Genomic DNA, 25,113 nt, shown 5'->3' on the forward strand with positions numbered 1-25,113 from the left:
CCTTAAGTTGCCTTGAGACAATTTCATTGTTTTTGTAAGTATTTAAATACATTGAATTGAATTGAGCACATTTTTTTTGCAAAACCAACAATGGTTATGATGACATGGGGTGGGTCAACTACATCCAGAATGATCACTTTTACACAAGTGTTGTTGAATTACTGAACAATCATAGAATCTAGGTGGTTAGGCATGCTTTATTTGGATTAAATTGATTTCCTTGATTATTGGACATTTATGTGCATAACTGCAGCGCCATTAAGCAAAGCACTCCCTGTCAAACAGTTTAGGAATGATGTGGCATTTTAATTAAAGCCTTGAAAGGGGCAGTTCATCCAGAATCTCCAGATGTAACAATCAAAATACATTTTATGAAAATACATTTGGCGTAGTCCACTGCTTTATTTGTTGGGGGCCGGGGATAAAGACAGTGGCTGATGAACAAAGTACAAGAACTTGACACCCTCTGCAATAGGTGGATTCACTGCTCCAACCACTTTCAGAACCACTACTTCAGCGGCCATGTGCAGAGTGCTTCACTATTGTAGTACCCAGTGTATTTGTCTTGCGAGGGTGTGGCAAGAAGTAATGGAGACACTCTGCCGAACTTTCCAATGAGGAATAACCGGTCTGCCAGCTGCTGACCTGCTGGGAACGATGTGGCATGGGAGATGAGGTCTTCCTATATCAGTCACACCTTAGACATACTGCACAGCAGCAGTTCAGCCTTGTAGTGGAGATCCATGGAGAGAGCCGCTACCCCACTAGGCCAAGAACCCATTTCTCCAGAGCAAACACAATGCATCCTGAGCATGATGCCAAAGAGCCAGGCTTGTTGATTAGAGTTTATAAAGGTAAAGGACTAGTATTTAGCAGACGCTTTTAATTTAAAGCAACGTACAGGGAGTCAACTGCCCACAGAGCAGTGATGCTAACGACTGCACCACCGCGCCAATATATACATCACAGTGACTGCACTCTGTCACAAACCACACCTACCAGCAGCACTGCAGTTCACGGTACCATGGATCCCTCCAGTGGTAGCAGCAAGTGATGACAAAACAAGTTTCTTTTGAAGCACTAAGACTTTTGAACATTTCTACTGAAAAGTGATTCGCTGTTGGAGGGGGTCTCATAGTGCATGTGGGTGACATCAGCTGGTGTGGAGGATGTTTAGCAGTCAACAGAGGAATCACCACCATGGATCAGGATCCACCAGCTCCCTGAAGGCTTCAATAGAGATGCTTCCCATTAATTTTGAATGGTGCGTCATCATGCGTTGTCAAACTGAATTGTGTTCTTCCATTGCTTCGCTTTGCTTGCATTGCTTGCAGTAGAAAGTTGACTTTTCAAGCAGCAACGCAGGTGCCAGCCAATCAAATTGCGTTCATGCAAATATTCCAGTGCCAGCGCTAGCCAATTAAAACTTATTTATGCAAATATCCAAAGAGGGCTAGACTGTAAAAAAAATAATTGGTGAACCAAACTCTGTAGATTGTATTTGTACATTAATGTCATTTGTTTGGCTTTTTTTATTTTATATATATGATATCATAGATGCATGCCATGTTTATACAATCTTGATATACCCTATTGCTAGTTCTATTACAGATTCATGAATTTGACAGACAAGAATTTTTTTTTTTAGGAAAGTAGGTAGGATAGATAAAGACTTCCTGCTCTATCTTGTTAGCACAGAGCAAACGCATAACTCTCAGTTTTCAACAGAGAAGACAGTGAAGGTAATCAATCGTCTTTTACACGCTTGTGTGTGTCCTGTCACAGAACAACCTCTTTAAACACCAGCTACAATCCCTCCAGACCCCACCCCTTGCCCTTGGGTCAATGTTCAGAGGATGACAACAATCTTTACAGCAATGCCACAGATAGGTGTGTCTGTGTGGGCTATTACTGCATCAGTATAAGGGGAAGATTAGCGTGCATGATCGATGTGAAGGGCAACCACGGTTGAAACCAACCCTGCTCACCTTTGCTTTCATGATTTCAATGAAAAGGTGTGGAGGATTTTTTGCCAATGGCACAAAAGAAGCCAGGACTGCCATTGTCAATGGAGTTTAACCTACTGATACAGTTTTCAGGGTTAGGGTTAGGGTATAAATACTTGCTTTGCCACTAATATTAGTCTTCTGCACATTTCAGTTTGGCAGAAAAACATTGTTTTGATCTGTCACATAAGCTTTTAGATGATATTAATAGATACTGATACAGAATGGCAAATTAAGTGGGCTTATATACGCAGACACATTAGACTGACTAGGGTCGGACAAAGACACTGAAACACAAGGAAAATCACACTGAGGCATTTACAAATTACACTGACTCCACATCACTTGCAGACATAGACATTATACTCTACCAACACTGGGAGTACATCACATAACAAGCACAACATAGAAGTAGAGGCATCACATAGATCACTCCCGCTACATGCCACAATATGTTTTTGACTTTTGCCTGGTCGTTTTCAATCAAAGATTCTCTAGGTGTCTCATTGATGCCTTTTGTGATGTATGTAGTTAAAAGTGAAAATGACATGATCATGTGACTGGAGGGGAGGGGTTGGAATTTTAGGAATGTCCTACAGCATGTGTCATAATATCCCATCAGCAATCCTGTCAGATACATAGATGCATGGCATGTTTATACAATCTTGATATACCCTATAGCTAGTACTAAGATTAATTAATTTGACAGGCAAGAAAAAAAAAATTCAGGAAAGAAGGTAGGATAGATAAGATTGTTGCTTCATCAGAGTGGAATATATGTTTGATGAGTTGGGAAGAGTGCCTTTCCGTCCCACACTTTTCCGTCCCACACTTCCCACACACTAGAACAGGTTAGGGGAGTTGTTAGGCACGACGCGGAGGCTTATTGCCTTTCTAAAACTGTTACTGCAAATATTTGATATGGTTTCATAAATAAAAACAATTCAATTTAAGAAACAATAGTTTAATGATAAACCGTCATTCTTCGGCCACTACAAAATATAGTCCTAAATAAATCGTTGCCACGCAACCCTTGAAGCAACGCAACATCCAGATGGATCACTTGCGCTACCGACAAAAAAGGGGTGCTTATATATTCACATTAATTTGTATATCGCCATTAATAGTGCAATTGTTGAAATAGTTTTCAAACTGGCTCCTCTTTGCTGGTGCAGCGACAGGGGTATCCTGATTTTGATGCTTCAGTGTCCCAGATGATGTTGCTCCACATGTGTATGAAATGCGCTATATGAATAAAATTGCCTTGCCTTTCCATACGCTGCGCAGTAATATGTAAGGGATAATGTATTGTCCGGAGGTCATTCTACAAAAATAATTCCCGACGGGGCGAACAACACCCCGACGCGCAGCGGAGGGTGTTGTTTTGTCCTGAAGGGAATTATTTTTGGAGAATGACCGACGGACAATACATTATCCCGCTTATTATACGGGTACTTGCCAAAAACGATAGAAGACATTCCTCCAACATACCTATTTTTAATGATTTAGGTGCCGTTTCATGTGTCCCGTTTAGAAATAAATAGTTCTTCAAGCAAATAGAACTTTGAAGTTTCAGGTGTTGCATAGCAACCCATTACTTGCTGACTTCAAATTACTCTCTACTGTTGCGTTAAAATGACTGGACTTCTGGCGGAATGATATGAAAGATGTGAATTAGAAGTACAAAACCCGTTGCCAATGACAGCGGTGATTATCTTTCGCAGAGGTCTGTTAGCAGGAATTAATGTATGGGTATGACGTAGGGATGGCCCATTCAAATCAACGGTACTTTTTGGAACATTCTGAAGAGCCATATAATAAGGAATGTTATCATAGAATGTTATGAGGACAAACTGTAAGGTTATGCTGGATTTTTACAACGGCTTTTAGCCAATCACAATCAAGGATTTGAACAATCAGTTTTAGAAAGAATGATGACGCATGGGATTGGGGGATTTATTGATTTTAAAACAGTGACACTTAATTTTTTGGTTTTGCTCCTTTTCAAAATGTTATAAAGATGTTGAGCACTGACAGGAACCAGTTTCGACAATTGCTGATACTTATATGATATTACAACCCTCAAAACTTTTTGAAGCATGAACATGTATGAGTAGTTGTTCCTTAATTTCCTGATTGTTTTTTTAACACAAATTACTCCTCTGCCGCGCCGTTCTGAACAACTGACTCCACCCACTCCACTGTCTCCACTGTAGGGCTCATCTTGATGTCCTTGGTCACTATGGTGTGTTTGGAGGAGGTGGAGGAGGAGGAGCTAAAGTTGTGGCTGATGTCCTTGCCAATCGGACTTCGGGGATGGAGCTCAAGGGTGACCCCTGAGGTCTCCAAAGGGAATGAGTGGTATCTCTCGGCTGCAACAAACAAGGGAAGGGCCAGTCTTGTTAGTGAATGAGAGTGTAAGCATATGTGTATGGATGTATTCCTGTTGTGTGTGCTTGTGTGTGTGTGTGTGCGTGTGCGTGTGCGTGTGCGTGTGCGTGTGCGTGTGCGTGTGCGTGTGCGTGTGCGTGTGCGTGCGTGTGTGTGTGTGTGTGCGGAGTGTGTGTAAAAGAGGATAACTCACATGTTTGCCTGGAGAAATTGATGGCTTGAATGCCTTGCACCATTCTAGAAGAGGGGTGAATAGAAAAGAGAGAACATTACCCACATTGTTAAAACCACATTTAACTCCACTCAGTTATTATGCCACAAAAATGTAATTCTCCTTTTAGTAGGAGTTATAGTAGTGGTAGTAGTAATATTAGTAGTAGAAGTAGTAGTGATAGTATTAGTATTGGTAGTAGTAGTAGTAGTAGTAGTAGTAGTAGTAGTAGGAGAAATAGTGATAGTTTTAGTAGTGGTAATAGTTGTAGGAGTTGTAGTAGTAGTAGTAGTATCTTGCCAGTCTCACCTGCTCTCCTCTCCTTCCAGCAGCTTCCTGTAGGTGGCAATCTCGATATCCAGCGCCAGCTTGATGTTCATGAGGGCCTGGTACTCGCGCACCTGCCGTGTCATGTCCTGCTTGGCACGCTGGAGGGCATCTTCCACGCCCTTGAGTTGAGCACGAGCGTCTCTCACTGCCTTCTCCCCACGTTCCTCTGCATCTTTTATCTGCGTCTCCATCTGTTTCAGCTAAGAGAAAGGAGTGACAGAGATTTAACTATATACAGACAGAAACACAAGATGGCGTAATCTATAGATCGATAGACATTTACCTATTACTGTAACAGACAGACAGATAGGTATGCAGGCCAGAAGAATGATAGATAGATGAGATTGCATGTGTGAGTGCATCTTGTCAAGGGTCAAAGGTTACCTGTGCCTTAATGGCGTCAATTTCTGAATGAAGCCTGTTGACTCTGCGGGTGTACTCAGCAATCTCAGTTTTGGTGGATCTCAGGTCATCACCGTGCTTAGTGGCAGAAACCTGCATCTCTTCATACTGAACACATTAATCACACTAATTTATATACATGTATACATATATACATTCATAAAGTTAAACACTATATACAGACTACATACATATATACTATACTATACAACACCACAGGAAGCATAGGTCCTAGATAAGAAGGTCAACAATTATGTGAGTGTGTGTGGGTGTGTGTGTGTGTGTGTGTGTGTGTGTGTGTGTGTGTGTGTGTGTGTGTGTGTGTGTGTGTGTTTGTGTTTGTGTTTGTGTTTGTGTGTGTGTGTGTGTGAATTTGTGTATGTGTGTATTAAAGGGTGGTGAGTGCACATGTCTTTACCTTCTGTTTGTACCAGGTTTCAGCCTCAGCTCGGCTGCGGTTGGCAATGTCCTCATACTGGGCTTTGACCTCGGCAACAATGGCGTCCATGTCCAGGTTCCTGCTGTTGTCCATCTCCACCACCACTGATGTGTCCTTGATCTGAGACTGCAGCTCTTGCAATTCCTATTATACACCCCCCCACACACAAACACACACACACACACACACACACACACACACAGGTGTGTTAGGTCAGAATACTTCTCATAGTTGGCTAACTGGGGAACAGAGAACAACAGGACCATGACATGTTTACAGTGAGATCTTATTAATGTAATAATCCATTAATCCAAATCCTTGTGTGTGTGTACCATGTCATAGAGATTCCTGAGGAAGTGGACCTCATCATTTAGGTTTTCCAGTGTTGCCTCCAGCTCAACTCTGGCCATGTATGCTGCATCTGAGTCCTGACACAACCGACAAGGAGCAAAGGCATCAAACACAGCAGCCTTAAAATACTCATTACAAATAGTGACAATAACTACATTGCAAAATACATGGTCCAAGGGAATACATTTGTTAATGTGTATGTGTTTATATCTGTTCATGGGTGTGGTTGTGTGTGTGTGTGTGTGTGTGTGTGGGGGGGGGGGGGGGTGATAGGGGGAAAAGACACGGTCTAGGAATGCATTTGTTAATATGTATGTGTTTATACTGTGTGTGTCATCATGCTAGGTGGGGGCATGTTAGTGTATGTGGGTGGGTGTGATCCGGCGTGGGTGTGGGTGTGTACTTTAAGTGTAAGATTATGAGGTACCACTCACCTTCTTAATGATCACAAATTCATTCTCACACTCATTGCGCTTGTGGATCTCATCTTCATATCTAAGTAACAGACATATAAGATACCATGTCATCATCATTACACTTCAAACTGAGAATAAGGAGCTCAATGAGCTCTCCATTTAATTAAGTGTGTGTATGTGTAAGTGTGTGTGTGTGTGTGTTTGTGCATCTGTATGTGTGTGCCTGAATATAATCTCACTTTTGCTTGAATTCCTCCACCAGATCTGTCATGTTGCGCAGCTCTCCTTCCAGACGAACCTTCCCGTGACCCAGTGTGTCAAGGTGGCGGCGCAGGTTAGCAATGTAGGCCTCAAACATGGAATCGATGTTGGAGCGGGAGGTGGTCTGGTCCTGCAGGAGACTCCACTTGGTCTCCAGCATCTTGTTCTGCTGCTCCAGGTAACGCACCTGTGTACAGAAATGGGGAGAGCAACATGGTTACATGGCGTCATTTAGATTTTTTAATTTCAGTTGCTTAACATTTAATTTGATACTGATCTGCTGGCACAAGTTTATGCTGAAAAAATGAAAAACTACTTCATCCCTCTGTAAACCTTCCTTATCTAAGTACCCAACTAATTTGTTTAAATCTATTACCCAACTTTGCACTAGTTTACTAGTTTGTAAGTACTCCCAAACTCTTCATATATTCCAGTAAATCATACCAACAGCATACTAATTATGCAAACATAACTAAATATAACATGCTATACTGAATAAACAACACAATCAGACAAAAACATGACACATCAAAGCACATTCTGTTCTATACACTTGATAAAAAAGTTTGGGTAAGACTTTGGGTAGAGGCAGAGATAGATTGACAGAGACTCACTTTATCGATGAAGGAGGCGAAGCGGTTGTTCAGGACTTTGATTTGCTCCTTCTCCTGTGTGCGGATGTGCTGGTAGTTGGGGTCAATATCCATGGTAATGGGGGTCAGGAGACTCTTGTTGACGGTGACGGATGTGAGGTGAGGGGGGCACACAGCCAGCCTGTTGCCCCATCCTCCAGCCCTGTACCCGCCATCTAATGAACCCCCATGATTAACCACCCCAATGCTGCTGTGAACGTGCCCCCCCACCCTCTGCACACCTCCTACGGCATTCCCGGCCCTGAAGGCATGGGTGACACCGTAACTGTGCCGAACGGCAGGCGTGGTTGAGGCCGCAACCGATTGGCTAGTGAAGGTGGTCTGGCGCTTACTGCTGCTGTAAGACATGCTCTACCAAACATACACTGCTGAGACAGAAAGAAAAAGAGCGTGTAGACGGCGAGATAGAGAGTGCGACGGAGTGCGAGAGGAGTGGAGAAGTGCATGGGGTCGGTTCCACTTTATATCTCAGCAAGGTGGGGCTGTTAAGAGTTATTGTGTGTGCGCATGTGAAACATTAACTCAGGTAATCTTGTTGGGATATTAGGGTACATGCAAACAGTTTTCATGTGTTACATAATTGCCCACCTCTACGTCTGTCTGCATGGTCGTAGAGACATGCAAAGGCAGTGACTGAGCAATTTACTTCATATGGTGTGAGAACACTACAATACAGGTGCAATTCCTAAAATGTATTTTTCAAACATCCCTCTCCTTTAATCCCTTGTGAACATCATTTGATTAATCATTGTTTGCCCGCAGAGGAAAGACTCTTTGGCGAATCACAGATAATTGTTCATTTTGGCAAATCACAGATATTACCTGAACAGATTTTAAGCACAATAAACGAAAAGAAAAAAAAATAAATTGAAAAGACTTCTGAAAAAGGTGCATTGAAATGTGAAAGCATCTCCAACAGGATGACTGTGATGTGAATTACTCTCATAATGAGTGTACTAAACCCATTTGCTTTATTCTTCTACAAAAATGGGTGTGTTTTCAATGATGGAGACTTATAGATAAAGTTAGGGTGTGTGTATGGTGAGTGTGTGGGTGTGTGTTTTACGAGTGTGTGGTGTGTGTGTGTGTGTGTGTGTGTGTGTGTGTGTGTGTGTGTGTGTTTTGTGTGTGTGTGTTTTGTGTGTGTGTGTGTGTGTGTGTGTGTGTGTGTGTGTTTTGTGTGTGTGTGTGTGTGTGTGTGTATGTGTGTGTATACTGATAGCCTGGTGCTCTTCACTCTTGTCACCACTGACACTCCCTAACATTCCTAACCCTACCAACACCCTGCCATTCTTCTCCACGCAGCAGAATTCACATTTTTTATTGGTTAGCCTTCCTGCTCTATCTTGTTAGCACAGAGCAAACACATAACTCTCAGTTTTTAACAGAGAAGACAGTGAAGGTTATCAATCGTCTTTTACACGCTTGTGTGTGTCTTGTCAGAGAACAACTTCTTTAAACACCAGCTACAATCCCCCCAGACCCCACCCCTTGCCCTTGGGTCAATGTCCACAGGATGACAACAATCTTTACAGCAATGCCACAGATAGGTGTGTCTGTGTGGGCTGTAACTGCATCGGTATGAGGGGAAGATTAGCGTGCATGATCGATGCTAACTGCAACCAAGGTCTGATAGTTGTGCTCACAGGGGGTGTTTGGTGTGTGTTATGTGTGGGTGTGTGTAAAAGAGGAATGTAGATGCGTCAACGGGTCACATCTTAAAAGCCATCTGATCTTAAAACTGAAGCTTCAACCCATCTATATCTGTGGGGCTAAATCAACGAATCAGTGTTGCAGAGAAAGAGAAATCACACAAACTGACTGCTCACTTATTTCTGTACACTTCTATACCTTCCGCCAGGTATATAATTAGTGTGCTTGCCCGAAGGGAAGCACACTATTGTTCTTCGTTTTTTACTATTTTTTTTATTCTAGTAGTTTTTCTTGCAGCTAACTACTCCTCGCCCGATTGAGATAGAGACGCCGTTCAAACACCAAAACGTCCGGCCCGATCCGGTGCAAGCTGCTATGACTTTTCGTGGCGGTACTCCTTGCCACTCCTTTTTTATTCCTCTTTTTCCATCACCTTTTTTCTCCATAGACTTGCATGGCAGAACTTTGAGGCATTATGACATCATAATAGGCTCATTAAACTGGCTTGCACCTGTGATTCACTGACAACTCTCACTGACACCTGCGCACGGTTCCTCTTCTCTCTCTGTCCCTCTCCATTCAACTGTATAACTAGGAATATTAAGAGACACCTTCCATACCAGGGCTCTACTCACTCATGCATACTCACTCATGTTTACTCACTCGTGCATACTCACTCATGCATACTCACTCGTGCATACTCACTCATGTTTACTCACTCATGCGTACTCACTCATGCGTACTCACTCATGTTTACTCACTCATGCATACTCACTCATGCATACTCACTCATGTTTACTCACTCGTGCATACTCACTCATGTTTACTCACTCATGCATACTCACTCATGCATACTCACTCATGCATACTCACTCATGCATACTCACTCGTGCATACTCACTCATGTTTACTCACTCATGCATACTCACTCATGCATACTCACTCATGCATACTCATTTGTGCATACTCATTTGTGCATGCTCATCCAGCAGGGAGAGCTGGAGAGCTGACACCTGCCCCAATTCCAAGGCACTTGTTCTCTCGGTCATGGCCGCAACAGAGCAAGCACACTCTCGCAGTTCGTTCACGAAACGCATTCTAGTTTCATCTGTCACCACACACTCTGTGTGCCAAGGGCATGTAACAGATTGGTGGAGGCTCGAGGTGACAGGGATTATGTCAACAGTGGCATCAGTGCTCAAAGGAGTTGCAGACCCTGCTCATCTTGCTTTCATAATTTCAATGAAAAGGTGTGGAGGATTTTTGCCAATGGCAGAAAAGAAGCCAGGACTGCCATTGTAAATGGGGTTTATCCCACTGATACAGTTTTCAGTATTTAAAGATGATAATGATGTACTACTGGGCAGTGTTCCCTTTAGGTTTGAATTCAAGTTCGAGAATAAACTGTTCCAAACAAATACATTAGTTGGAACATACTTGTAGCTTGTCCGAACTGTTTGAAAATGCCATACCACATCCCTTCGAACTGACTGAGATATTGTTAAACAGGATGGCCAATGTGATTTGAGCCTGTAAAAAAGTAAAGCGTTTTGCTCCCTTAGATTTCACGACTTTTATTGAGTTCGAAATAGCAAATATTCCGCCCATTCTGGAAAATGTATTTCAGATAAGAATGTAAATTGTTCAAATATGCATTTCATGTGATAGGCTACATATTCAATTCAATAATCTAAATACATCTCATGGAACACATTTTCAACCTTGGAGCTAGGAATTGAAATGAATAATCTAGAGCTTACATATTTGCCGAAATGTTAAAGGCACCCAGTGCAACTTTATGTAAACATTCAATGAAAAATAAACATTCAATTTCTAGTCTTTTTTACACGTAGTAAGTTTCAATAACTCCATACCATTACATATCGTCATTCAAGGAGCAAAGATGAGACGTCGTTGTGTGGTGAGAACTGATAGAAAATCGTAAACAACAACAATCGCCGGTGGGGAGAGGCCATTTTTCCATTGACTGGAATCCTGCTGTATTTATTGTAGGTTACAAAAAATAAAGAAAATGACGGCGATTGTTGTTGTTATCGATTTTCTATCAGTTCTCACCACACGACGACGTCTCATCTTTGCTCCTTGAATGTCGATATGTAATGGTATGGAGTTATTGAAACATACTACGTGTAAAAAAGACATTGAATGTTTATTTTTAAGCCTCGAAAGTTGCACTGGGTGCCTTTAAATGTTTCATCAGACATTCTTCTTGTGGAAGCAGGAGAGGTCAGCTCTATTTTAAAGGGACATAAAGGTTTTCATACAGAAACACCTGTTTTTTAGTATGTTCCACTAATTTCTTCAGCAACATAGAAGACATTTTGTGTGGGGATGCAAAATAATGATCTTAAGCTTTCAGGCTATTGTAACAGCATATTAGGTTTGTCTAAGGTAACTATGATATTCAACATTAATTAGGTTAAAATTGTATCCTTTACTGGCTTTTCCTTTAAGTAGAATTATTCTGGGAACTAACTGTAGGTTATTTAATGCAGTTGAGGGATCCAGAGCCCCAGCAGAATTGAACATGTGTTGAAAGCCTGTTTTTCTGAACACTGGATCAACTGGAAAGAGCATTTAATTCAATTTGGACAAATTCGACTAGGCCTACCTCTTCCCTGAGCTTTGAGAAACAAAAAGCTTGCCAGGATATACTGTATGTTACTTCACACTTAGGCAAGGATGGTTTGTGATTGGCACATTCTAATGTTTCCTGTCAGAGAAGACAAGGATAATGTTGTGAAACACTTGTTGCTAGTGACTTCAATGACTTGTGCTGATTTGGAAAATGTAATGAATGTTGAATTTATGTGACAGTCATCTTATAAAAGATACAAACTTCAGTCATGAAGATTAAGTTATCTCCAAACATAAAAATTGGGCAGAGGTCACAGCTTATACTTTGGGTGTGTAGGCACTCAACCCAGCACCTTTTATTTTCATTTTCACTGCAGGGTATTGACTATCATTTTGTAAAGACAGACATTGACTTTAGTCAGTAAAGATAAAATTATCTTCATGCATGAAATTAGTCAGAGATCAAAGTGTCTTGCTTGTGTGGGTGTTATCTCCCAGGGCTGTCTGCCGACTTCAGCAGCACCAAATGTATTTAATTACAGACTTGCTGCTGTTGTTTTTATATTCTGTGTTAGCTCAAGCTTCTCAGTCACAGCCCTATACGTGTCAGACTGGATTTAAGTTTGACTGATTGTTGAGTTTTAAAGCACTTTTCTCAAGGTGCGTCTTCCACCAGAGTATGGTCTCAGGACCTTTTGGCCTTTCGCATTATGCTGGTCTGTCAGAAACAGTATAGAGAAAAAAATCAAGACAAGAAATTATTGCTTGTGCTATTATTACAACCAGTCACACTGACCATAACCTTAGATTACTTTTTAAAGCAACATTATGTGACAATACCTAGAAATAAAATAACAGCTTGAAAAAATGAAAATCATTTTGGTGATACACTGGCTTGTTATACGGAGAATGGAGAATGGCGTCTGAAATTACGTCAGTGTTGAAAATTACAGTGTTTACCATGTCGCCAACAAGATTTTATTATAGATAACACATACTCCACATTCAAATGCTTAGAAAACAATGTTTATGGGCTGAAAACGTGAACAATTGTCATTCCTTTTTTGTTTATTCTTTGGGTATGTTTGTGTTCATCTCCAATTCACAATAAATAAAATGATGCACTCATATTTGTGTAAAATCATGCAATATTAATTTACTTTCTCAGTCTGCATGCTTCTTTGGCTGGTGACATTGTCTTTGCCAGTTCCATATCCTTCATTTTGTCAACAAATACACATACACTGTCCATAAGGGGTTCTCAAAGTGTGCAACTTTAAGGGGAGCTCAGTAGCAAAAAAAATGTATTCCAAACTTTAGACCAAAGGTGGGAGAAAACAAACACCAAGCCAGACAGCAATAGTGGTTGCTATAGCAATACTCCTCTTCACTACACAGGCCAGATAGGAGTGGCAGATAGCCAGGGTCACAGGTGAGTTACTCAGGTATGTAGTGTCTGAATTTCTAACTTGCAAATTTCCAGCAAATTCTTCCAGCAGGGGGAGCCAACATACGACCGAGTCAGGACAAATCGGGGAGAAACACTATGCAGATTTTTAGTATTCAATAGGCTTGAAGCCCATAAATATAGCCTAAAATAAGGTTGTTATGAATAATAACGAATTATTGATGAATTTTTGTTTTATTGTGTGTTTCATTATTTTTAACAGAAGCATGCAATGGTACGGAGAATAAAGTAATACAGCAAACGTCTTTTAACTTGAAAAGAGGGTAACAATCAGCAGAAAAGCCATTAGGTATGGATTATGTTTCAATATGTGACAGAGATACTTCTCTTTCCTCAGTTTCCTTGCTCGTTCGCACCTGCCTTTGCATTAGACTACTCTAGGCCAATGAATGATACAGTCGTGGATGCATTGACTACAACAGTGAAGTCCAGTTCCAATAAAAAGCCGCTTTAAACTTGATTGACAGTATATGCATCAAATTGTTCAAGCGCTTTTGTCGACGTTGCCCAATCAGCATCGACTTGGTCACAGGTCACAACAACAGGGGCTATCCTTTACCGTCTCTGGAACTGTTCGACGTTAGTTGTCATTTAACCAAGAGAAACATGGCGGCTCCCATGGTTAGGTGGCTGCGGGGATTGTACGTCTTCTTCTTGACGTGTCTCCTCTCCGTATCTGCTTTCTTAAATTTAGAGGAATTGAACGAAATGAAATATGGAATTCAGATTCTAACAGACCCTGTAATCATGGGCCAGGTAAGGATCAAAGTGGCCTGGGTTTGGTCAATTAGCTCGCAAGCTAACTTTGGCTAGCCAGCTGAGCACAACATAACAACATTAGATTTCACAATTTAAGTATTTAACAATAAGACTAATAGGCTTTTGAGAGATCAGACTATCTGGATCGATTTGATAAAAATCACCGTTACAAGCGCCTTTCCTGTTGCGCATTTTAAATCTCATGTTTACAATGTGTCATGTGCTGATGACAGATGTCACCTTATAACTCACGCATAACGTTAAAGATCCCACGAAATAGGCTAAACTTCAGTGAATTAACAGCTTCTGTAGTTAGTATCTGAGTGTTTTGTTTGGGACTCAGTTTTCTACTTTGACACTTTAACACATGTATTTGCGTACGTGCTTCCTGTCAGAGGAAGAAGATAGCCATCGAGTCCCTAAAGACAACCAGTGAAAGTGAAGCTGTTCAGGATGGAGAACAGAATTTACAAGACAACTCGAGGAGCATATTATCCTCAATAGCTACATTTCATATGTTTAACGTGCAGAAACCTGTTGTCGCAAGATGTCGGTGCCAGAGTTTGCATCGTATCGTACTCGCTATACCCCCCAACCTTCCCACCCTTTACTCTGGATAGCCTGTGTCATGCCATAGTGAGATTGATGTTTAGATAATTAAGTAGTGCATTGCAGACACTAAGTTATGCTTGTCAAATCTTTTCGAGGTGTTTCTGTTGTTGTCCCTGGTATTGCGTATGTCCTTAACCCATCGTAAGTATAAGGAGGGTGGTGGGTCTGGGACACCAGACACCAATGTTGAGCGTTCTGGAGGTGTCATGGTCCTTATTCAACGAAATACTGACGAAGAAAGGTACCCTCTAGTCTAGACAACCCCATTGAAATGCTCATGAAGGCATCTTTGCTGTTGTTAAGTATGGTTCACTATTGATATGATGGTTGTAGTGCACCCTGTTATGTTGTGATATAATACTTCGCAAGACCCCAACCAATAGAACAAGGAATTTAACACCTTTTCCTGTGTATTGAAAAAAATCAATGTTATTGTTGTGGTGTCCAATGACAGTGAAATGGGGAGGCACTTCAAAGATCTATATGTGTGGGTATACATTTGACCAGTCCAGAATTTAATTTATTTTAAACATTCTGAACAAATGAACATACAATATTATCAAAAGGATGTTGAAAAGCAAGGGTTCTCTAACATTTTTAAGAGACACACATTTTAAATAGATCCATCTGATGCACTTTCGAACGTGAAAGGATAGCCTAATCCACCTGTCATTATGATGACAAAACTGAGCCTCCTCTAAAATGAAGGGGGGGGGGGGGGGGTGTTACCAGAGGATGCTTCCATCAGACTGCAGAGTAGTTGAAATGTGTTGTTTTAGGGGACTCATCGTCTGTCTCCTTGGTGCTTTCTTGCTACATGTAGTTATCCTTATTGATCCCTGGGTTTATTGTACCTTTGAAAATGCACAAATGTCCTCGCTCTGACCTGTGTGTGTGTGCGTGTGTTCATGCATGTATAAAGGCGCAGTCCGAGGACGTGATGCTGGTCAGCAGTAAGTTCAAACAGCGTTATGAGTGTCGCCTGCCAGCCCAGGCCCTCCTTTTCCAACACCACTCATCCAGCGAAGCCCCACCTACCGGCGCCGGCAGTTACAATGGACCAGCCATCTCTGAGCTCCTGCAGCCAATGAGCAATGCTCCCTGCCTCATTAAGGTGTGACAGTCATGATTGATTTGTATATTCACTCGGCCAATGCACCGTAGATCTTAGACGCTGTCCATTCTGGTACATGTGATTCAGTGGACTTGTTGCTTTACACGATGTTGGTTTGGCTATATTAGGTTATGTCTAATTACTGTATGAATCTGTTCTATCTGTGTTACTCGCGTCTGTCTTGAGACTTTTGACTCACCAAAGCCAGGCTAGCTCATGATGTATGGTGGTCTTCCTCATCTGCCTCTTTCCTAATCAGTACTTTTCTCTGCCCTTCTCTGTTCTCTCTCTTTCTCAGACAAAGGACTGGTGGACTTATGAGTTCTGCTATGGAAAGTACATCAGGCAGTATCATCTAGAAGGTTAAGCTCTCTTTATTCATAAATGTGTAAGATATGACAGATGTACAGTAACATTGCTGTCTAATACATGCACCATCATGGTTGCACAGCAAGAAAGGTCTAAGACAAGAGTTAATTCTTATTTCCCCATGTTCTTATTTCTTCAAAAAAACTAAAGAAAAATGGTTGCTTCTTCTGTTAAAAGCTGTTTGGACCTGAGAAAATCAAAAGCAAAATTTCACAGTACATTTGTATCACGATCAGAATATATTATAGATAACCTATGAATATATAATACATATCTGTATATTAAGTGCTTTTCTCTTTTGTTGCAGATTCAGAGATTAAAGGTGAGGTGCTGTTCCTCGGCTACTACAGCTCAGAGTTTGACTGGACCAACGAGACGGCCAAGGTACTTAGCTTAGCATGCTCCTCTAAGTGTTTTCTCTGTGATACTTGCCTGTGCAAATGTTACCTTTTAATTGTGCCCCTGATCTCCACCCTGCTGTCTCCAGGCCTCCAAACAGCACATGCTGAGGCGCTACCACAGTCAGTCATACGTGAACGGTTCCAAGTGTGACCTTAATGGCAACCCCAGAGAAACTGAAGTCAGGGTGAGCCTGTACACACACACACACACACACACACACACACACACACACACACACACACACACACACACACACACACACACACACACAGAAAAACAAATAACCATAATTTTTGAAACCTGATATTTTACCATCACTGTAGTAGCTGACCAAAAACAAGACGTGACGTCCATATTTTATTAGCACATGCTGTTTTCTTTCACATGCCCATTACACACTTCAGCTTACATTATCTTTGGTTTCTTTCTTGGTGTGTGTGTGTGTGTGTGTGTGTGTGTGTGTGTGTGTGTGTGTGTGTGTGTGTGTGTGTGTAGTTTGCGTGTGAAGAAGGCTCAGTGGACTACATAACACGGGTGGATGAGCCTCAGTCGTGTCGCTACGTGGTGACTATCCACACCAGCCGGCCCTGTTCCCACCCCCTCCTGCGCCCACCCCCCTCCACACGGCCGCAGCCAATCATTTGCCAGCCTGCCCTCAGCCCTCAGCAGTACATGGACTATGTTAAGGCCCAAGTCTGTGAGTCTGAGAGTCTGAGAGTGTGTGTGCATTTGTGCGTGCATGCGTGTGTGAGTCAGTAGGACAGTTCTGGCTCGGGTCATGCCCAGATCAGGACTGGGTCGGTTTCAGTCATGTTTTCTCTTGGAATGAGGTTTGGATTTTAGAGTCATGTTTTCTCTAGAATTGGGGTTTAGATTTCCGATAGTGGTGGACCTGGTCAAATTCAATTGACCTTGCTAGCTTATCCTGTAGAATTGGTCCAGCCAGGGAAACTGTGTATTTCAGTTTTACCAAACCAAACTTTAGATTACCTAACTGTACATTAAAAAGCATCTGCTTTCTCTCCCCTTCCCTGTAGCGGACACCAAGCGTAAGGTGGAGCAGATATCTGAGGAACTGAAGAACCTTGATGAGATACTGTCTAAAGATGAGGGAAACAATGGTGCATCAGAGAAGACAGACGCGACTGTTGAATCTAAAGACACTCAGGCTACAGGTTATCCATCCTTCCATCCATCCTCCCTCTTCATTAGGACAGTGGTTAATAAAGAGTGTCACTGATCTTGTTTAACAAGAATGTTAATTCAGCTGTTACCTATGTAAGGATGCCCTGTCAGCTGTAAACTATGTAAGGATGGTTGATCAGCTTTTTAAAGTTAAGCTACTAGCCCCTAAAATACCTTTTCACCTGTTTTGTCATGTGAGCCAAAAAATGACTGATACATCATTAATTAAACGGATGCACCTGGACAAACATTACTTGTACACATGGTTATGAACACATTTGTTCCTAACCTTTCCTCTCTCTTCATGTGTGTGTGTTTGTTTTTGGGGCTGTGTGGTGTATGTATGCATAGAATCACAACCAGAGGGGAGCAATGGCATCTTGGAAAGTGTATCAAAGCCCACCGACCAGCCAGAGGAAGCAGAGCCTCAGGTAGAGCACACAGCCCTCCCTAACCACCACTCTCACCCCCTACACAGCTCTCATGCCCTCCTACCTCCTGCCCTACCCAAACACCCCTCTTAACCCCCCTACACAGCTCTCATGCCCCCTACCTCCTGCCCTACCCAAACACCCCTCTTAACCCCTACACAGCTCTCATGCCCCACTACCTCCTGCCCTACCCAAACACCTCTCTTACCCCCTACACAGCTCTTATGTCCCCCTACCTCCTGCCCTACCCAAACACCTCTCTCACCCCCTACACAGCTCTTATGCCCCCCTACCTTCTGCCCTACCCAAACACCTCTCTTACCCCCTACACAGCTCTTATGTCCCCCTACCTCCTGCCCTACCCAAACACCTCTCTTACCCCCTACACAGCTCTTATGTCCCCCTACCTCCTGCCCTACCCAAACACCTCTCTTACCCCCTACACAGCTCTTATGTCCCCCTACCTCCTGCCCTACCCAAACACCTCTCTCACCCCCTACACAGCTCTCATGCCCCCCTACCTTCTGCCCTACCCAAACACCTCTCTTACCCCCTACACAGCTCTTATGTCCCCCTACTTCCTGCCCTACCCAAACACCCCTCTTAACACCCCTACACAGCTCTCATGCCCCCCTACCTTCTGCCCTACCCAAACACCTCTCTTACCCCCTACACAGCTCTTATGTCCCCCTACCTCCTGCCCTACCCAAACACCCCTCTTAACACCCCTACACAGCTCTCATGCCCCCCTACCTCCTGCCCTACCCAAACACCCCTCTAACTCACTCACTCACACAGACTCTCACTCCCTTACTCACCCACTTGCTCATTTACTCACGCACCCACTCACAGCCACCCTTACTCACACCCTCACACACTCAATTGCTCACTCACATGCGCTCACACTCTGACTTACTCACTCACTCAATTAATGACTCACTCAGATGCTCACTCACTCAATTAATTACTCACTCCCTCAATTATTCACCCACATATGTCTGGTTTCTTTTCCTCAGCCTGATGCAGAAGATGCTGGTCAGTCAGATCAGCTGCTGGATAATGAAGGTAAATCAATCGCATACTGACAGGAGCTGTAGTGAAAGGACGAGAAAAGTCCAAGACTATGTCAAACTCCTGAGTTGTTGGTTAATTTGTGAACCCAGTTGTAATTTTCCTCATTTCTGGCAGTGTTTGGAGAGGAGAAGTTTAACTTCAGAATCATCTCAGATCCAGCTGACCTGGTGAAGTTTGTGCAGCACCTACGTGAAAGTAGTCATAAGGTAAGTCTCTCTCTCTGTTTCTCTCACGTGTGGCGCAGACAAGACAAGACAAACACAAACACATGATGCTCTCAGAATAATGATGATAATACTGTCTGGGCAAGGGCCATTATTGCCTTTGGGCAAGGCATCACCTCCACTGTCCCAATGCAAACACACTGTAACTCAAACTTAAAGTCTCACACATACACCAAAAACATCTTAATCACTGCCTTAGTAACACACTCTTACTCTTGGACACTCTTGTCCATTTGCATCACCCATTTATTGATGAGGCCATTCGAAGCCTGTTTCAAGCCAGCTCCTCTGTATGTTTCTGCAGTCAGACAGTGAGGAGGAGGAGGATGAGGAGCAACCTGCAGCGAGGGAAAATACAGGAGGGAAGGAGGACGGGGCAGTAAGGACGAAGGAGGACGAGGGGGATGAGGATGAACATCTGCTCCAGGAGTTTGAGGAGGAAATAGCTGATCTATCCATCCCGGTAGAGAAAAGGATGGAGATCAAAGAGGAGATGCAGAAAGAGTTCAGCAATATTATAGATGAGGTATGAACAGTGTTTGTGTTTGTGTGTGTGTGTGTGTGTATGTGTGTGTACGCTATGTACAGTTGGTTTGAGGTGACAAATCCAAAATATTTCTCAAATATATCATCGATTTGTTGATTGCAGATATGAATTACAAATATGGTAAATTGGAGCTTTGACATAATCCATTTAATTAGATTATTGAATTTCAATATAACGCACCAGTTGTAAAAAAAAAAAATACGCAATTTAAAGTGATGGTGCAGTAAATTGACCGCATATTTGAAAGTTTCATAATCTACACAGACTCCATGATAATGTTCAATCTTTCTCTCCCTTATTCTCTCTCTCTGCCTCTCTCATCCTCTCTCACTGGTCCTCCTTCTCTTTTTCTCTCCCTCGCACTACTTGTCTTTCTCTTCTTTCCTCTCTCTGTCTCTTCCTCCACTTAGGCCCAGCAGGAGCTGGAGTCGGAGGGCCTGAAGGGGGAGTTTGACCGCTCCCAGGCCACACACACACTGGAGAACACACTGGACAAGCTTCTGGACCGCCTGCAGGAGAAAGGCGACGAGGAGCACACACACACTCACACACACGCCCAGTCAGACGACAAGGCTGCTCAGAGTGACCAGCAGACAGCAGAGAGAGAAAAAAGGCCCGACACAGCCAGCCGTGTTCCTAAACACCCAGGTACATGTCTGCATGTAAACATACACACACGTATACACACATACATACATACACACACACACACACACACACACACACACACACACACACACACACAAAGTTACTTATCTGGGTGGTGATTATACTGTATTTTTCTGCCAGCTGACAACCACAAGGTGCCTTATTCTTTATGTGGTTTCACATCACATAGGTTAGAAGCCTTTTTTAGCATGCCTGTTTTTCTGTCGCCAGAGCCAAATCTGCTGCAAAACATTATGCTGTTACGGTGATGCATGTAAGTCTGTGAAATTGCACAGTAGCTTCTGCAACTTCTATTTTAGTTTTTAGTATGATTGGTCAGCACAAATAAAATATTTGGAAGGCATCTAGTGTACAAAAACAGCCAGCAAAAGACATCAGTTTTGTAAAGTTGTCTTGGTCTGCAGAAAATGAGCACAGTATGATCTCCCTGAGATAAGATTTGCAGAAAATGAATGGTTGTGGAGTTATGTCATCAAATTTGCATTCATCTCACCTCATTGTTTGGAGTGTCCTCACACCTTAACTGGATGCACTGTGCTTACCTACAGACAACAGATCATATTCAGCATGTTTTTTTGTCTGTGTGTCAAGTCAATCACGCCTGTAACCACCCTCTGACAGTTTAACCTCGTTCAACCTTGTGCTGTGACTATGAAAGATTGATGAGGGATGTGTAACCTTGAAGTGGTGTGGTGTTTGAAGGCGACAATAATGAGAACGCTTTGGATCAAAGTTACTTAGCTGCACATTCATCAAAGTTTCATTGGACATCAATACAATGATGCAAATATCTGTAATTATTTGATGAATCGACGATGTCGGTGGCACTAGGACTGTGGTGGAGACACGTGTAATGATTGTTTTTGTAAGTAATAGCTGGTGATGGTCAAGAGGATTGTTTATGGGATTATTGTGGTGGTGACTTTTGATGGTGGTGGTTAATGGTGTAGATGTAGACAGCTGAATTGATTTGATGATAATGAATTAAATTGGGATGATGTCAGTGAGGGCGTTGTTTGTGTATTGGTTGTAATTGTGATAAAGATTTCCAAAGATGGCTGTATGTGTAACATAACTGAGGGTTGTAACGAGGCTGGTGTGTAAGCTCCCTTTTCTCGCTTCTGTTTGTCCCTGCCACAGTGAGTGGGGAGGTTGCCGAGGGCGACCAGGTGAAAATCAGGGTGACAAAGTATAAGCTTGGCTCTGTGGCGGGGGAGGAGGCGGAGCAGGTGAAGGAGTTGGGGGAGAGCGACCCCCAGTGGCAGCAGATACAGGACGCAGTCAGAGAGCAGCTAGAGAAAGCAGGCATCAAAGCGCAAGGTAGGACAGAACACACACACACACAAACACACACACACACACACACACACACACACACACACACACACACACACAAGCTTTCCTTTCCTTTCCTTTTCCTTTACTAACATCAGAGCAGGAGAGTATTATAATTTAGTATTAGACATATTAGGTACTGTAGAGCTTTTCTGGGACTAAGAGGCTGCAAGGCTAACATGGGACTAGCACATAACAGCTCGGGTCTGGCTTTTTTTCTATCAGCTGTATCTACTCTTTCTGTTTCTGAAGATCTCAGTCGACTTGTGCATGCTATGTCTGTGTGTGTTTGTGTGTGTCTGTGTGTTTGTGTGGGAGCATGTATACATACTGGGTATTCTGGGCTCCCTTCTGTCACTTTCCATCTCACTTAAGCCCCTGACATGTCAGTGTTAATGCTCATCACAAAACACTCGGGAGACCGAGATGGCTGCTGACTCTTGAGTGACTATAGCTCTGACCTGGTACATCTGTCCCACGTCAGGGCCAGATCTATTCCAGTCATCTGATCTGAAGGAAAATATTGTACTTAACGTGTTTGAACTAGGAGTATGGTGGGGAAAAGCGTGTATATTGTCTGAAATATAAGAAATATAAATATAATCAGCTGAGGCTACTCACCCATTTACCATGTAGAGCCATGTAGAGGTTCCCACTCTCATAGAACTGCCTCAATGGTGCGGGCATGACACTGAGTACTCTGGGCTCATCATCACTGCATCATCATGACTGACAGTCTGTTCAGGTGTATGCTAAATACTGTTAAACGCTCAATGCTAACATCGCTCGCACACATCTTGACTGACAGGCTCTTGAGGTGTATGGTAAATGCCTGCTGTTATATGATAAATGGTAACATCGCTAGCACATATCATGACTGACAGACTTTTCAATACTTAATGCTTTTATATGCTAAAAGTTATCCTAACTTGCACACATGATGAATGACAGACCCTTCAGGTATATGCTAGTTATATGCTAAATGCTATTATCACTTGCACATATCATTCATGACTGACAGACCTTTCAAGTGTATGCTAAATGCTGCTATATGCTAACGCATAAAGTGTCTGAGTCTGGTTCAGTTCTGGTCCAGATCCGGCCCAGATTCAACGGATCAGGATTAGAGCTGTTTCAGACACAGCCGCTGCCTGGAAATAAGTGTGATTAACACTTACACAAGGTGTTGTTTTTGTGTGTGTGTGTGTGTGTGTGTGTGTGTGTGTGTGTGTGTGTGTGCGTTTGTGTGTGTGTGTGTGTGTGTGTGTGCGCATCTTCCAGGAAAGATTGAGGTAAAGATTCTGACCCGTAAGACGGTGGAAGAGGCAGGAGACCAGTGGCTGAGTGAAGAGGACACCAAGAGCTTCAGGGAACTTCTCATCAATCTGCTGGTAAGGGCACGCACAAGGTTGCAGTGATCAGCCAGTGAAATCAAAGAGCATTATTGTGCTACAATTGTCATTAATGGTACAGTGTGTAGTTTTTAGTGGAATCTAGTGGTGAGGTTGTTGAATTACAACCCGCTGGATATCCTTTTTGACAAACCAGTACAACCAAACCAAAATGAATGCTCAAAGTTCTGCTTCTTTCATAGTTATATGGGCAGTGGGCACAACTGAACTAATATGCCTGATATGACATCACACAATCCAATACACCTTGTATTGGGCAAATGTACAGATGCTTAAAGGGACAGGAGGATCATGATGAGGCATTGTGGTCGTTTGTAAATCATTTTGGTTTCAAAGAATACTTTAATGTAAAGTTGATGGAACCTGTGTTCTTGTTCTGGTGTGCACACAGACCGGCGGCACAGAGGAGGTCTACAAAGAGCAGAAGAGACAGCAGGAACTGGAAGACAATTACAGATTTGTGTGGGGTGGGGAACAGCCTGACGACAGCCAATCAGCAACCTCTTCAGATGGCCAGACAACAGTAGTGACAGACTCGGATGACTTGGATCTCTGATTTCTCTCACTCTCTCGCTGGACTTTTGTGAGGTTCTTTTCCCCTTTCTCCAAGTGACTGCTACCCACCCCCACCCCTAAAAAAAGCTGCCTATTTTTTGTCTCAATCCTCAGCTCTTTCCATCTCAAGGTCAACTTTACCATAATTCACCTGCATTGATATTACCCTAATTTATCTCTGTATTATTATATTTTAGTGTTCAAAGGCACACCCGTCTTCGGTTAAGGTCAGCAAGGCATCGTGGGAAGTGCCGTTTATAGGAATGTTGGTGAAGAAAAGCGCTAATGCAGCCACTGGAATAGGCATCGGGGCTCTTTCCTTCTCTGTGAAGACACAAATTGTCAATACTTGCACTGTTTTGCCCTTGCTTGCACATTTTAATCTGCCGGAATGTGAAAAGAAAAGTTGATTCCAGAATGAAACATGTTGTCACATTGTCAAAGGGCTTTTCTATGTAAAGTTTGTATATAATTCTAGTTTGTTAGTCTGTACAGAATTGTCTTTGCTTGTTTGTGTGTTGGAGGGGGTTAAATGGCTGTTGCCGGCGCATAGCTGGGAGCAGTATGAGCACACTTGCTTGCTTTGGGTGTTTGGGGTCAGGGTGTACAGTGGAATGATGATTTGTACAATTTTGTATACCTGGGAAAAACTGTCCTGTCATTTCAGCTCTGTTGTGAAATGCTTTAATTGTATTTCCTGTACGATTGTTATTTAATAATAAATAGGTCATACGAACACAAGTTATGTCGAAGAAACATTTGTTGAAAAATACATCTAACAAGGATTTGTCTGTGAAGTCCCGCCCCTCTTCTTCCAGCAAATTTGATTTTGCCTGAGAAGTGGGGTCTGGCAAAGATTGCACAGCATTTCACTACAGCATTCTCAGGATCTATGGGACCAATCACAAACTGGCTTTTGGCTACCTGGCGCGCCATTGGCGGATTTAAAATAACCACGTCTACGTTACAAAAGCGAAAGCAAAGACAAAAGCACAGCAAAACGATGCTCTCGCGGCTGTCTTTGATGATTTCAAAGGCAACTTTTCTTTGAAAATAGAACAGAAACATTTCATACAGACAAAAGATGTGTTTGCTTTATTACCGATCGTTGTATCGTTGTATAGTATCGTTGGTCTGATTGGTTAAAGGCGTGTCCAATTACGTGAGTGAAGTGGACCTCCATTTAGTACTTCGCCAGACTAACTGAGCAAATGAAATGCAGTGTAGGGGCGGGGAATTCCCAGAC

The 25,113-nt window shown here is 42.7% G+C and overlaps 2 protein-coding genes across 3 annotated transcripts; one reads left to right on the forward strand and one right to left on the reverse strand.

The window, feature by feature from the left end:
* Positions 1-4,160: 4,160 nt before the first annotated feature.
* LOC308371626 (keratin, type II cytoskeletal 8-like) lies at positions 4,161-7,808 on the reverse strand (the record flags this gene model as incomplete). Its single annotated transcript, XM_080846602.1, has 9 exons — positions 4,161-4,378; positions 4,591-4,634; positions 4,918-5,138; positions 5,323-5,448; positions 5,759-5,923; positions 6,112-6,207; positions 6,565-6,625; positions 6,786-6,994; positions 7,422-7,808. 9 exons carry the CDS (start codon positions 7,806-7,808, stop codon positions 4,161-4,163), a joined length of 1,527 nt encoding a protein of 508 aa, XP_080702728.1.
* A 5,977-nt stretch (positions 7,809-13,785) lies between these two features.
* On the forward strand, positions 13,786-24,578 carry os9 (OS9 endoplasmic reticulum lectin; the record flags this gene model as incomplete). Of its 2 annotated transcripts, XM_080845673.1 has the most annotated exons (15): positions 13,786-13,935; positions 15,473-15,664; positions 15,963-16,026; positions 16,341-16,417; positions 16,521-16,619; positions 16,931-17,132; positions 17,473-17,610; positions 17,972-18,051; positions 19,068-19,116; positions 19,240-19,331; positions 19,654-19,875; positions 20,307-20,544; positions 21,706-21,885; positions 23,182-23,291; positions 23,704-24,578. In XM_080845673.1, the coding sequence occupies 15 exons, from the start codon at positions 13,786-13,788 to the stop codon at positions 23,866-23,868; spliced, it is 2,058 nt and encodes a 685-aa protein (XP_080701799.1). In that variant the 3' UTR covers positions 23,869-24,578. The 2 variants fall into 2 exon arrangements, with proteins under 2 accessions (XP_080701799.1, XP_080701800.1); XM_080845674.1 differs by lacking the exon at positions 21,706-21,885.
* Positions 24,579-25,113: the final 535 nt, after the last annotated feature.

This window comes from Sprattus sprattus, assembly GCF_963457725.1.
Source record: "Sprattus sprattus genome assembly, chromosome: 10".
NCBI classification, from domain to species: Eukaryota; Metazoa; Chordata; class Actinopteri; order Clupeiformes; family Clupeidae; genus Sprattus; species Sprattus sprattus.